General features: G+C 48.1%; 1 protein-coding gene across 25 annotated transcripts in view; it reads right to left on the bottom strand.

Annotated features, from left to right (window-relative positions):
* Positions 1-13,954, bottom strand: part of LOC101943672 (ATP-binding cassette sub-family C member 3) — a 373,691-nt gene that overhangs the window by 187,512 nt on the left and 172,225 nt on the right. For all 25 annotated transcript variants that reach the window (XR_010591763.1, XR_010591762.1, XR_010591761.1 and 22 more), the window contains one exon: positions 800-951. Coding sequence is in view for 22 of the 25 variants with exons in the window: in XM_065562811.1 (XP_065418883.1) it covers positions 800-951 (152 nt within the window). In the remaining 3 variants the exon portion in view is untranslated. The remainder of the gene's footprint in view (positions 1-799; positions 952-13,954) is intronic.

Below are 13,954 nucleotides of genomic sequence, written 5' to 3'. Positions count from 1 at the left end.
TGAGTGCATCTGAATGCACAATTACAGTGTTCACATGTGCTCAGTGGGGAAGTGGGCACAAAGACCCAACAAAACATTTGTCAGCTGAAGAGTTTATGTCTAAACTTCCCCAATATCTGGACGTGTTTGGGGCTCTCTCTAAAAAAACCCAAACAAAATCAAAACCAGGCAACCAAAACCCCACAAAGCTAGCCTTGGCATGCAGGGGTGTGGGCAGTCATTTATCTATAGGCATCTTTAATAATATACAGTAGATGGTATAAAATATGTCACAGCAAATTAATTAACACTGCATAGGGAACCAGTGATGGTCCATTAGGGTTCTTACAGAAGGTGAAAATAATGATCCAAGGATTCAAATTCATGATATTAATGATGCACAGAAGTCAGAGAGATGGGGTGTGTATACATTGAGGTGCGGGGGAGGACTATGAAAGAGGAACTCAGAAGTAGGCATAGATATGCGGGAACAGAAAGGACACGTGCTATTAAATAAGGCTCTAAACGAGGTATCACAAAAAAGCATGGCTGGGCACATGGAAAACTTTGGCAAAGGGCAATTATACTAAGGATAGCTGCGTATATAATGAACTACCAAAGACAGGAACAAGGTGGGTTGCTACAGGGAGTTTTCAGAAGAGTAGAGAATTTATGGAGAAACAACATATGGGGTACAAAAGCTAACACAGGAGCACAGGGGCCTAAGTGACCCAGAAAGCCCATTTTATCCATTATCCTCTGTTTTAATTCAACAGTCCAGTGAACAGAAACCCTTGTAACCAGACCACCACGCTTGTACCTGATCACTACAATGATCCCATCAAAGATGTTGTATGGATTTTTGATGTAGCCAAATGGACCATACACGAGGACTTTCAGCAGCATCTCCAGGGCAAAGAGGCTAGTGAAGACAATATTGCTGATCTCCAAGGCATTGGTGAGTTCCTCAGGCTGCGATTAAGAACAAAGGGGGGGGGAGTAGTTACATGATACAAATCTGCTCTCTAGAGGTGCTCAGATTTAGACCACAAAATAGACCAGGGCCAATTACAGAAGGATGCAAATGGTGATGTAAAGTGCATGTCACTAAAAGTATAATTTTCAGCCAAGTGAGTAAAAGAGCAAGATAGCAGATGGAAAAACTCCAACAGGACAGCGTAAAATATAGCACTTATTATAGATTATAGAGGTAAATCCACCCATTAAATCCACATTAACTATAGCATCACCACTTTGATGCCTGGTGTGATGCCATCAACCATGGTCAGTCTGGCTAGTGCAACAGTCCTTAGTAGACCATGTGCATTTGATTGATTACTACTATAACAGGAGACATTTGTAACACTGTCCAATAGAGAAATTGAGCATTATCTGTAACTCTCCCACAGATTATCCTATACAGAGGGGCAAACCTGAGTGTTTTCTCACACACATCAATTACGGGTCTATTCTTTAATTTACTAGGTATCTTAATCTTACATAAAGAATAAAGCTAAGATTTTCAAATGTGATTAGGGATCGTAGGTGCCTAACTTGAGATGCCTCAAAGGAACCTGACTTCCAGAAAGTGCTGAGCGCCCTCAATGTGAAAATCGCTCATCTTTAAGGTTTCTCAAATTGGGAACCTAAAAATGGAGGTACCCCAAAAATCACTAGACACTTTTGAAAATCTTACTCTGCACCTACTCTCTAAATAGAATTAGGCAGAGATACAAGCAACTGGAAACAGGGTCTTATAATGGGAAGTGTCAGACAACCTTAATAATAGGTGGTGCTACCAGACTTGCATTTAATACTTTGAGCTTCCCTAGTGCCTTTCACCTGGGGATCTCAAAGCACGTTATAAACACTAATTAAGCCTTTTGATATACACGTGAGCTAGGCACCAACTATGATAAACACATTACAGAAGAGTAAACGGAGGCACAAAGAGTGAATTATCTGAGGTCACCCAGTGACTCTATAGCAGAGTAGAAATAGAATCTGGGAACTGTGACTCTCATTCTCCTGAGTTAAGTCCCAATCAGCAAAGTATCTAAGCATGTAAAATTTAAGCAACTTTACAACTGACAAAATAAGACGAGGAATATCCTAAAATTAGCTGGCAATTTAATCTGTGACCTGACACCACTGTAGCATGTGCCGCAGGGCTCTAAATACAAGAGTTCCCACTCTTCTGAAACCATGCAAGACAGGAACAGAAGTGTTGCAATACCTAGGCACAATGGGGTGGTTCCAGGATGTCACCGTAGCCTTACACAGGATGTGGTCACTTGCAATCATTTGTGTCTCAGTGCACCGAGATACCCACAGTGAATAAGGCTTTATAAATACACAGATTAGAGAGACAAAGCCATTTTTTGCACTGAATTCTCTTTCGTTGTTTCTCAATGTCTAAATCTCCACAGACGTACGCTGAATCTTACATTTCACTTTGCCTTCCGCCCTCCTGGCATAATATTTACTCCGTAAACTTGGACCAAAATTGTTCTGACATCAGATTGTAATCCCTCCGGATTTGCACCGACACCGGCAGGAGTTTGTTATAACAAAATTAAATCCCTATCTAGCGATTGGGAAAATGGCTGTGTCAAAAAAAAAATGTTATGGAAGGGAATTACCGGGTGTGCTTAGCAGATATTGTTTGGGCACTTCGGATCCCTCAGCCATTTCAAAGTGCTTTTGATTCCCTTCATGACATCAACAGTACTCAGCCCACGAAAGAGGCCGGAGCTCAGAAAATATTTACTTTTTCAAGAACAAAAAGGGCGGAAGGCAAAAGATTTACATGTGCTGAAGAGGAACCAGAGGGAAAGAAAACAAAGGGTTATTTATCGATTTGCAGCTTGATGCGTCACTCTCATCAGTAACTAAATCCTGGGGCTAGAGTTTGACATTATTTTTCTTGCTGATCTTGAGTTAAAATAAAACTGCTTTAACTCACGCGATTAAACACACAGTTGGTTTAAAATGATCTATGTCCTGGAACACACACACACAAAATCATCAATCGGCCGAGAACTTGTATGTCAAGTGCCATCCCAGGACAATTTCAAAAGCCTGCACTTGTCATGAAAACTGCCAACTCATTCATAACTGCAGAGGCTCAGAGACAGCCTGTGCTGTTATTTTCTTGATGGCAGCTATTTCGTTATGCAAAGAAATGTGCTCTTGGAATCCTTCCTCCTCACACATCATTACCAGTAATTTGGAGCCTATAGGTCACATTCTGCCATCAACTACACCTGTGCAATCCTTTTGCCATAAAAAACATGTTACAGTATGTCTGCTCAACAGGGTTGCCCATGTATAACAGAGGGAAAATCTGGCCCTGCAATGAGAACTCAGTGAACTCTGCTGATGGTCATGAGCCAGGCTAGAACCTGGCTCCCTCTCCCATAGATGAGCTATCCATTCCTGGAGGATGCAGGAAGAAACATTAAAAAATGAAGCCAGTCAAGGAGGGGATCTAAGATTAGGCTGACCAGATAGCAAGTGTCAAAAATCGGGACAGGAGGTGGGGGGGTAATAGGTGCCAATGTGAGAAAAAGACCTAAAAATCGAGACTGTCCCTATAAAATCAGGACATCTGGTCACCCTATCTAAGATTAAGTACAAAAAAGTAATAATACTTTGCACTTAACTGACGCCTTCCGTCTGCTAGGTATACAGGTACCATCCCCATTTTACAGATGGAGAAACTAAAAGACAAAGAGGGGCCAATTGATTACCCCAAGTCACACCGTGAGCCAAAGGCAGACCTGGTAGTAGATTTTATGGCTGGGATTTCCCAAAGAGCTGAGGGATTTAGGCTTCAAACTCCCACTGAAATTCAATGGGAGCTGGGCACCTAACTTGCTTGGGTTCTTTGACAGCCTATTCAAGCCTGACCCTTCTATTAAAAGCAACAGCTATGTATACAGAGGAAGATAGCTGAGGCTGCATTCCCCACATGAGAGACGTGCATAAAGCAAGCCATTAAAGGCACCTGATGCAGGCTGTGTCTAATCCCAACGCGTCCCGGACACCGGTTCTTTGTTTACAAGTGCCCTGCAGAGCTTTAACCCTGGTAAGATGAGAGATAAGTACAGGGACCTGTCAGTGGGAATCAGCCAGTCTCCCCACTCATTGCCAGAAGGACCGGAAAGCATTGTTAATAATCAGCCACAGCTCAGAAGGGCTTCACCTGACAGATGCTGTTGTAAATCATCTCAGAAAGCAACATCCTGAGGTAACCAAAATCTGTAATTGGTGTCACTGCTCTGGCTGGAGTTCAAGCTGTGGGAAAATCATTCTGGTGCCAGAGAGATGGCCTGGGAGCTGAAGTGGGGAATACAGGCGGCTTATGTTGTTTATCTGGCAGGAAAGCCATTAGATGCGAGATTTGAAAATAACCTGCTTCCTGCATTACAAAGAGCAAGGATGTCATCCTGTAGCCCGCACCACTCATTAGTGGGCTCTCCGGATCTCTAACTCCAAGCACTTTCAGAGCTCAGGAGGGGGGTGGGGGAGACGGCATGAGGATGGGCAATGCAGATGCTGGGAGCTCGGTGTCCCTCATACCAGCATCCAGGCTATGGCAGAGGGTTTATCCTTCGCTCTCATCAAACAACGCCTGAGGAAAAATAAAATCCATCCATTTCTGCTTCCTCTGAATCCCGTCATGGCTCTCCCATGGCCGACATGGACAGAGTCCAGGTAACTCTGAAGGAAAAACCACCCATATTCAGTCTGTAGCGCTTTCCATTCAGCCTCCCTTTCACGAGCACCGTATTCACCATGTCTTTGTTTACCAAAGTACACATGGCTTGAGACTGTCAAAGCTGCCTGGGGGATTTGGACCTGAGATTCCCAGTTGGGAGTCCAAATCCCCATAGGCAGTTTGAACAGTCTCAGCTGTCCTGTTTCCAAGGAGACATAGAAAAATATGACTTTCAAAAACTCTCCTGCCATAGGGTATGTCTACATTGCAGTCAGAGGTATGCCCACAGCACACATAGGCCCACCTGAGCTAGCTTTGATCTAGCGAGTGCAAATACCAATGTAAGGATCTGCAGATCTAGAACTCAGCACTGTAGGATCCTAGGTGGCAGATGCCTCCATCACCCCACAGAGAGCCAAACTGAGCAGCGTCCAACAATTACTGGAGGGCTAGGCAATGCAGGAAGTACCAGCCAAAGAGGCCAGAGTGACAGAACTTCTGTGGCTGCCTGATTGGTCCACATCAACTATTTAAACCAGGAAGTTGCCCCAGGGACCCAGCTAAGCAACAATGCAGACTCTGCCTTGCTACTGCTACAGGCTTCGTCTTTTGCCCCATCTTACTCCAGACTCTTGCCTTTGATCCTGGCCCAGTGGCTACTATTGGGCGAGCTGCCTGTGCCTCGGTCACTACAACTAATACAGTGAGCTGCAGCAGCTTGAACTTCAGAGTACGCTATACCAGCTTGTCTGGGGCCCTGAACAATTATGTGGGTGACTAGCTTGCGCTGAAGTCTTTGGTGCTGCAGCGTCACTGCTATTGGTACTCACACTAGCAAGATTAAAGCTAGTAGAGATATCTCTACGTGTGGTGCAATCCAAGCCTCCAATTGCAATGTTGACATACCTTAAGAGCTGGTGAACATGTCAAGTGCTCTCTTTAGCGATACTGACCAAATATACCTGGGATAGTCAAAGATTCCTGACAAAGAACCAGTTGCTAGGATGTGTTGCCAAGGATATGCAACTTTCTTTCCTACAAGACCGGGTTGTTCTTCCCCACACAGTCATAAACAAGAGAGTTTGTCTCAAATACTCTGAGAGGGCCCTGAATTTAGTGGGGAACTGCTGATTTTGGAGAACACAAGATTTATTTAGTTTACGATCATTCTCAATGCAAAACATGAGTCTCACTTGCAGCATAATACCACCTCCTTCCAATTAGATTAAAGTGCATCTGTCATAGATTGAGATTCTTCATTCATAGAAGATTTCGCTAATTCTCTCATTGGAGGCAGCAGCGACTAATTAAAAGGAAAGCTCCCTATGATTAAACCACAAGCACCTTGAAAGAGTGAGATCTAAGTGTGATTCAAATGAAATCATTGGACCAGATTTTAGCGGAGGCTTTGGTGAATACAAAATTCTGTTTCCCGGGCCCCCAGTCTTACAGGCTATATAGCTGTAGTGTCCGTGAGATTGTCCCGGATACACCCAGTGCTATGAATGGTGCGTTTGCATGTGCACTATGGTCCATTTGTTGATGAATCAAGCAGTATGTTGACATGCTCTGGCTGCATGTATGATGTGAAAAGACAGCACCGTGTCTCTCAAACACCATGTGGATAATCCAATGTAGGTTTTCCAAGCCTCCTGCAGAGGAGAATATGTGAGAGCAGCAATAAGGTCTTACTGTCGTCGTCAAGAATTGAGCCATTCAGGGCATCCACTGTGGCTGTAAGGAAACGATTTCCGCTGCTCTGGTTCCTGTTCTAGGAGACTGCACATTTATCAGCCCAGAGCATTGGGGGGGGGGGGGGGGGGGGGAAGAGATCTCTGCAGGGCACATTGTGTCTGGAACTCACAGAGATGAATTCATTTCTTCCCCCTCCCAGTAAGCAGAATGATTCAGATGGGATGAAACCTCTCTTGCTGCTCACGGGAGAAGCGTATTGAGCCCTGCTTACTGATTTCAAACCGTGCAAGTTAGGGGGAATCACAATGGAGTCAAGTAACATGGGCAACTGGAGAGGAACAAGTGAAACTTGAGCTGTTGCTGTCAAAGCCAGGCTCTCCCAAGCTTAGACTGAAGAGTCTAGGGAGAAGCAGCCAAAACACTCCTTGCGGTTCAAAGACATCTCATCTTGGCAGGAGCAATCTCTCTGGATTGGATCAGCTATTGTCAGTCTAAGATGGGGCCTCCTGAAGAGGGGGCTGGGATCCAAGGACCGCTTGATGCCAACTGGCAGCGAGCACAGGGTTATCATAGGGGTACAAGGATCCCCTGGCTTCACCAAAAGAATGTCACGTCAGGTCTCTAATGAAGGCGTGAGTCTATGTACTATGCGTCTTATAACAGACGTCTATTAGCATATTGAGTCAAATGTCAATGAAGGGCTTGTGGAGACTACAAAAGAAAACAAACAGGAAGAGGTAAACAGCTGGGGTGGGGAGCAGGGAAAAGGGCTTGTTTTCGAGGGAAGATCACAGATCAGAGATGCCCTGGAATCCTCCAGTCTGTGAAGACAAGCTGCCTCGATTGTGTGAAAGGGGGGATTTCAGCCATCCTGGTTGAAACCTGGGAAAAGGACTTGGAGCAATCTATCTTGTAGAAGACACGCAAATGCCTTGTGCGTTAAGTTTAGGCTCCAGAAAGCAGGCTGTGATTTTATTTTATATATAATCATTTGTTTCCAATAGTTGTACTTCCTGTCACTTGAATGTCTGTTTGCCGATAACAAACGTATTCTTGTTTTCCCTATAAATACACCGCTAGACCTAGCTCAGTTCTGTGTGTTAAGTAGAGCGGTGATCCTGAGTTGAATCTTGGATGCTGGTGTATGCTGCCCCTTTGGGAGTAGAGCATCTGAGAGCTCTGAGAGTGTTCACTGGAGAGGAGGCTGAGCGCTCCAGGGGGACGCTCTGAGGATTCGGGGGTCAGCGGGTGCCTATTGCTAACCTGCGCAGAGCGTGCGAGGCCTGCAGGGGCCTGGAAGGCAATGCTTGTGTTGCCCGAGGCTGGTGGAGTCAGGGAGCTGAGCCATGGCAGACACAGACAAGACTGCCTGGTGCTAAGGAAGGTGCCGTGCAACCCTGAGTACCCCCGGGAAGCATCACAAGGGCCGAGTGCTCTTCTTGCAAAATACAGGAGGCACAGTACATGTCTGAGAGTGACTGTCCGTGTATGTGATGGGAATGGGCTGTAGGAAGGAAGGATGGGTTTTGTAGTTAAGGCACTGGACTGGAGCTCAGAAAATCTCCCAGCTCTGCCAAAGATTTCCTGGGTGATCTTGGGGCAAGTCATTTAACCTCTCTGTTTCTGCTCATCTGTCTGTAAAATGGGAATAATCATGCTTCCTTCTTCCCACCCTTTGATTGTCTTACTCATTTCAATTAGATGTAAGGTTTCCAGGGCAGGGAGTGTCCCTTGCTGTGTGTCCCTATAACGCCTACTGCAATAGGACCCCCATCTCAGCTGAGCCTGTAGGTGCAAATAACAAATGACAAAATGTTTCATGGACTCCTCAGACAGGCACCACAATTTCAGAAATCTAGATAGAAGGGTTTGGAGCATCATAAGGGAGTCCCGGCTTAGAGGACATAAGGAATATGTACATGTCTTCATCCTATTAATTCCCACTGTCATTTGATATCTCTAATTTGTCTTGGCTAAGGGCAAGTTCAAAGGTGGCTTAGGCTATGTCTACACTGCACATCCCCATCCCTTGCTCTCCAGTGTTTTCTCCACATCCTCTTTTTAGCCTCCTTGCACTGCTAATCTGAATGACTAGTACACAGGTCTAGGCCTATCCCAAGAGAGAGTGTCCTCACTGCAACCCCACCCCACGTTACTGTGTCCTCACTAATTCTGCAATTGTCTGTGTTTTTTCTGGGGGCATGTTCCATAATTCTTTGTGCTGAGATGCCCTACGATTCTTTCCCAGTCAGTTGTGGGAGAACTTGTCTGTCCTTGGGGGACGGTGGGGAAGCATGGGAAGGGCAGTGGAGGACTGTCAGCACTCGAGTGGCTCAGGACCCTACATCTTCACGTCCAAATGGGCAGGTGCCAGTCAACATTAAAGCAGAGCCCGCGTTCTCACCTACACTTCCCACTGGATAAAGTAGCCCAGCTTAAAGCGCCTTCAAACACAAGCCAGAGGTTTTTCTGTATGGATGGTAGTGGGGGCTGGGCTAAAACCAGGGTAAGAACCCGGGTTAACTGTGCTGTGTTGGCGTATCCTTGGGGTTTTCTGCAGTACCCATCACTTCAGTATGTATGTGCTTATTTGCTGGAGTGCATTTGTTTGCTGACTTGAAAGCTACACTAGTAAATGCCTGGTGGGTACAGCTGAGGATTAGTGAAATTCTCCTGAGTTGGCCGCTTTTAATTTCCCAGTTACAGTTGACGATGAGATGAGAGCAATAGGAATTATGCAGTCTGAACAATATTTCTCACCAGTCCCTGCCTCCTCCCTTCCTGCATGGACATTTGAGCAAAGGCCAGAAAGCTCCAAAGAGGATTTTATCCTTAACCCACTAACAATAACAAAATCAGTCCTGCCACAATGCAAGGGATGGACGGGGATGACCTGCCAGAAGGCCCCTCTGATCCAACTGATTCTGCCCATTGTGCATCCAGAAGACGATGCGAAGTGCTCAGCTGCTAGAAACGTTGCAGAATAAAATCGCTCTGAAATCATTACCATGGCAACCCAGGATTCCAAAGGAAAGATACAACAGAAAGAGAGAAAAGAACAACCTCAGCTAGTTCCCAGGAAATACCAACAACATTTCACTGACTCATCATTTACAGATATTTGAGTTTTCTTTTATAAATCCCCACCCCCCACGGCAACAATTTTAGGACACAGATGCAAGATTTCGCCTCCTGCCACTGGGTTTGAGGCTACTGCATTAGAGAGCTCTCTGATATCTGTGAAGACAGATGAAATATATGGATCAGAGTCAGATTTACAATAGGATACAGGACAAAGAGCCACAGAGTAACATAAAAGGACCTTCAAATCATTGGGGACAGCTGCTAATGCACAAATGGGGGAGGTTTTGTTTGTCTTATCCCATGCAGCAATCTATTCTGATCATTGCCGGCTCCAGGCACCAGCTTAATAAGCAGGTGCTTGGGGCGGCCAAGGGAGAGGGGCGGTACCTGCGGCAATTCGGGGGCGGCAGGTCCCTTACTCCCTCTAGGAGCGAAGGACCTGTCGCTGAACTGCCGCCACCGACCGGCTTTTTTTTTTTTTCCCCAATTGCCGCCGCCGATCACAATCACGGCTTTTTTTTTTTTTTTTTGCTTGGGGCAGCAGAAATGCTGGAGCCGGCCCTGATTCTGATATCCAGTTGTCTCCCAGATTCTTTGCATGCTGCAAGTTTGAGCAAAAACCAGATGTATGGCTAAGACACGATACACACGGGGAGAAGGGGACTGGTTGAGTTCCTAGGGGACAGGCGTCCAAGTCGCTAAAAAGACACCAGCTCGATGACAACTCAACTTAGAGGACAAGACCTGGCTGGGCCCAGAGAGTGAACTCTCGTTTTCTCTCCCAGAGCTCTGGATTGAAGCAGTTTTGGCAGCTCAGCATGACGAAATCTTCCACTGCAGCTGCATCAGCTCTGTAGCTAGGGTGGACACTGATCTTCCCAGCTGCCAATCTGCCATTGTTCAACAGCATCAAACTCACTGAAGGTTCCCACCCTGTGCGACGTTACGTGGGCGGGGAGGAGGAAGGGTACAGCAACCCTCTAGCCTATTCTCGTCTAACCTCATTAAACTAACCCGGCAGAGACTGATGCTACCAGGGCTTTCCCAAAGCTTACTCCTGGTTGACACTGAGCCTTGTTCCTGTCACTGGTATTTATTCAGCAGTTCGCTCACTCAATCTGCTTTGGACAGTGAGATGAAGAGACTTCCCAGCATTGAGTTAAGGACAGGCAATTCCCCCTCTCCTCACATTTCAGATCAGACATGCATTTGGTTGAAACTGGCTACCGGCTCCATTCTAGTGGGACAGCTGTCAGAAGCAAAGAAACATCATTCACAACCTATGAGCATCTGCCTCAGTCTGCAGGGTCTCCTGGCTACGTCCAAGAGTAATTACACCCCTCCCTCCCAATTCTCCCCAGCCAGAGCTGGGACCCTCCCTAGTACTTGCCCACTTTGAGTAGCAAGGAGGCCTTCAGTATCATATGCTAGAAACAGCCCAAAGCTGCCAAGCTTTATCTTTGATTTAGTTGATCTCCTCCAATAAACCACAAGTCTTCTAAACACCCTTTCCTCTCTTCTCATCACACTCATACACTTCGTTACTTCCACCATGCCTGTGTGCCTCTGTACAGTTCTGGAACAGCTTCAGAAGGGTTGAGGCAGCTTTTGGGGCTTCCCCAGAGCTTCTGTCCACGCCCAGAACAGTTTAGGCAGACTTCAGAAGCTCTGCAGTGCTCTGGCCATCCTCAGAAGTGCTTCTGTTCCCTTCAGTAAATATAGCTCCTCTTAGCTCCAGACCGTCTTGCTATTTTATAAATAGAAACTCAATCCATATTTTTGGCAGTGACATTCCTTGTGTTTGAGGGCCCATACAAGGAAATGACTTTAGCTGTTGTCATGTGTCTGTTGACGGCTTTAACCTGAGTTATGCTTAATCAGAACCTGATACAGTCTCGTCTTTCTCGATTGATCTTCTGCCGAATTGGTTCAAAATCAAGAGCTCTCTCGATGGAAGATGGTTCAGAAAGAAGCAGGATTGCAAGGACTTTTTATTTATTTTATTTTACTTTATTTTATTTTATTTTGAGTGGCTTCAGCTCCTTCACTTTTTACCCATCTCACTGATACAAGATTGTCACCACATAAGCAGATAGCGTGGGCTTCCAGGAAAGCTTGGACTGTGTTCAGACTTCACTCAACTCTGCACCGCTCCTCTCCAAATCCACCCTGCCATGCCGGCCTGGTCACATGCAGAAGGGGCAGCATTAGTCAAGTTTACCTCCTCTCCTGCCCCCAGAGTACATGTAGTTTGGGATTCGCAGGCATTTACAAAGAGGAACTGACAGGTGAATAGCTGAACCAGGCTCAGTTTCATCTCATCTAAATATACAGACAGGAGATTTTGCAATAGACTAAACTGATACTGAAACCTGTCAGAGCTGAACATCTGATGCCATAATCAACATGCTGCAAGAGCCATTCAGAAGATGGTTTCCCCTCCAGGAACTGTACTGAACTAGTCAAACAAGAGGAACTCTCCTTCCTTTCTGTCATGTTCTGCAGTTTCTTCCATCCTCCTCTCAGGCCGTGTCTATACTACAAAGCAAATCGACCTAACTTACGTCAGCATACAGCTGCCACAGTAACTATATCACTTGTGCATGTCTACGCTTTGCTCCTTGAGTCAGCAGTGCGTGTCTTCCCTAGGAGCGCTTGCACCCATTGGACTGCCTGTGTGGGGCATTGTGGGACGGCTCCTGAAAGCCAGTAACAGTTAGCATAAAAAAATGCAGCGTCTACACTGACGCGGTGTCAACTTAACTGCATTGACCATGACTCTACGCTGCTCATGGAGGTGGAGTTAAGTTGGTGTAGTGGGGCAGTTACATCAGCAGGAGCGAAATTTAAGTGCAGACACTTCCATAGGTGGGTCAACGTAAGCTGCCTTGCGTCAGCCTAACTCTGTAGTTTAGACCAGACCTCTCTTCCTACTACTCCTCTCCCCAGGGCCGGCTCCAGGCACCAGCTTACCCACTTCAGAGAGGGGCGGCACGTCCAGCTGTTCGGCGGCAATTCGGCGGACGGTCCCTCACTCCCACTCGGAGTGAAGGACCTCCTGCCGAATTGCCGCTGCAGATCGTGATCGCGGCTTTGTTTGTTTGTTTGTTTGTTTGGCTGCTTGGGGCGGCCAAAACCCTGGAGCCGGCCCTGCCTCTCCCTGACACTTACCATCTTGCCCCTTCTGATCTCACACTCCTTTTGGGAAGGAAAGATTGTCCAGTGATTAGGGCATTACCCTAGGATTCAGGAGACCTGGCTTCAACTCCCTGTTCTGCTACAGACTCCCTGTGCTGCCAGAGGCAAGTCACTTAGGCTATGTCTACAGTGCCCCACAGTTCAGATTATGGGGGTGTGAATAGCATTGCACACCCCCATAGTGCTGAGCTGTAACTCCCCTGTGTGGCCCCCATGGGTGGGAACTAATAGGTTCCTAGTTCACGTTAATGTGGATTGTAAGGTGCTCAGAATAGAGAGTGACAGGGCCCTGTAAGTGCAGACAGAGGCTTTCACTTCCCATTCCAAACTTTCTGTTCATTTTTAACTTGCTTCACTGGGGTGCTTGGCCTTTGCAGCTGCATTATTGGCAGTGAGCTCTTCCTGTCATTGGTGACAGGAAGGGTGGTCTCTAAGAGGGCCAATTCAACATAGGACAACTGAGGATACGTCTATACCCAGCCGCTAGTTCGTCGGCTGGCAATCGAACTTCTGGGTTCGACTTATCGCGTCTTGTCTGGACGCGATAAGTCGAACCCGGAAGCGCTCGCCGTCGACTGCGGTACTCCAGCTAGACGAGAGGAGTACCGCGGAGTCGACGGGGGAGCCTGCCTGCCGCGTGTGGACCGAGGTAAGATCGAACTAAGGTACTTCGAACTTCAGCTACGTTATTCACGTAGCTGAAGTTGCGTACCTTAGTTCGATTTGGGGGGTTAGTTAGGGTTACCATACGTCCGGATTTTCCCGGACATGTCCGGCTTTTGGGGGCTCAAATCCCCGTCCGGGGGGAAATCCCCAAAAGCCGGGCATGTCCGGAAAATCGGGAGGTCAGCCGGGCCGGCGGGGAGCCGGGCGAGCCGGGCCGGCGGGGAGCCGGGCCGGCGGGGACCCCGGCCGGCGGGGAGCCGGGTCGGCCGGGCCGGCGGGGACCCCGGCCGGCGGGGAGCCGGGTCGGCCGGGCCGGCGGGGACCCCGGCCGGCGGGGAGCCGGGTCGGCCGGGCCCGCGGGGACCCCGGCCGGCGGGGAGCCGCGTCTGCCGGGCCGGCGGGGAGCCGGGTCGGCCGGGCCCGCGGGGACCCCGGCCGGCGGGGAGCCGGGTCGGCCGGGCCCGCGGGGACCCCGGCCGGCGGGGAGCCGGGTCGGCCGGGCCCGCGGGGAGCCGGGCCGGCGGGGAGCCGGGCCGGCGGGGAGCCGCGTCGGCCGGGCCCGCGGGGACCCCGGCCGGCGGGGAGCCGCGTCGGCCGGGCCCGCGGGGA

Source organism: Chrysemys picta, chromosome 12, assembly GCF_011386835.1.
Source record: "Chrysemys picta bellii isolate R12L10 chromosome 12, ASM1138683v2, whole genome shotgun sequence".
NCBI classification, from domain to species: Eukaryota; Metazoa; Chordata; order Testudines; family Emydidae; genus Chrysemys; species Chrysemys picta.
Note: the sequence above shows the minus strand (reverse complement) of the source record. Positions and strands in the feature narration are given on the sequence as shown.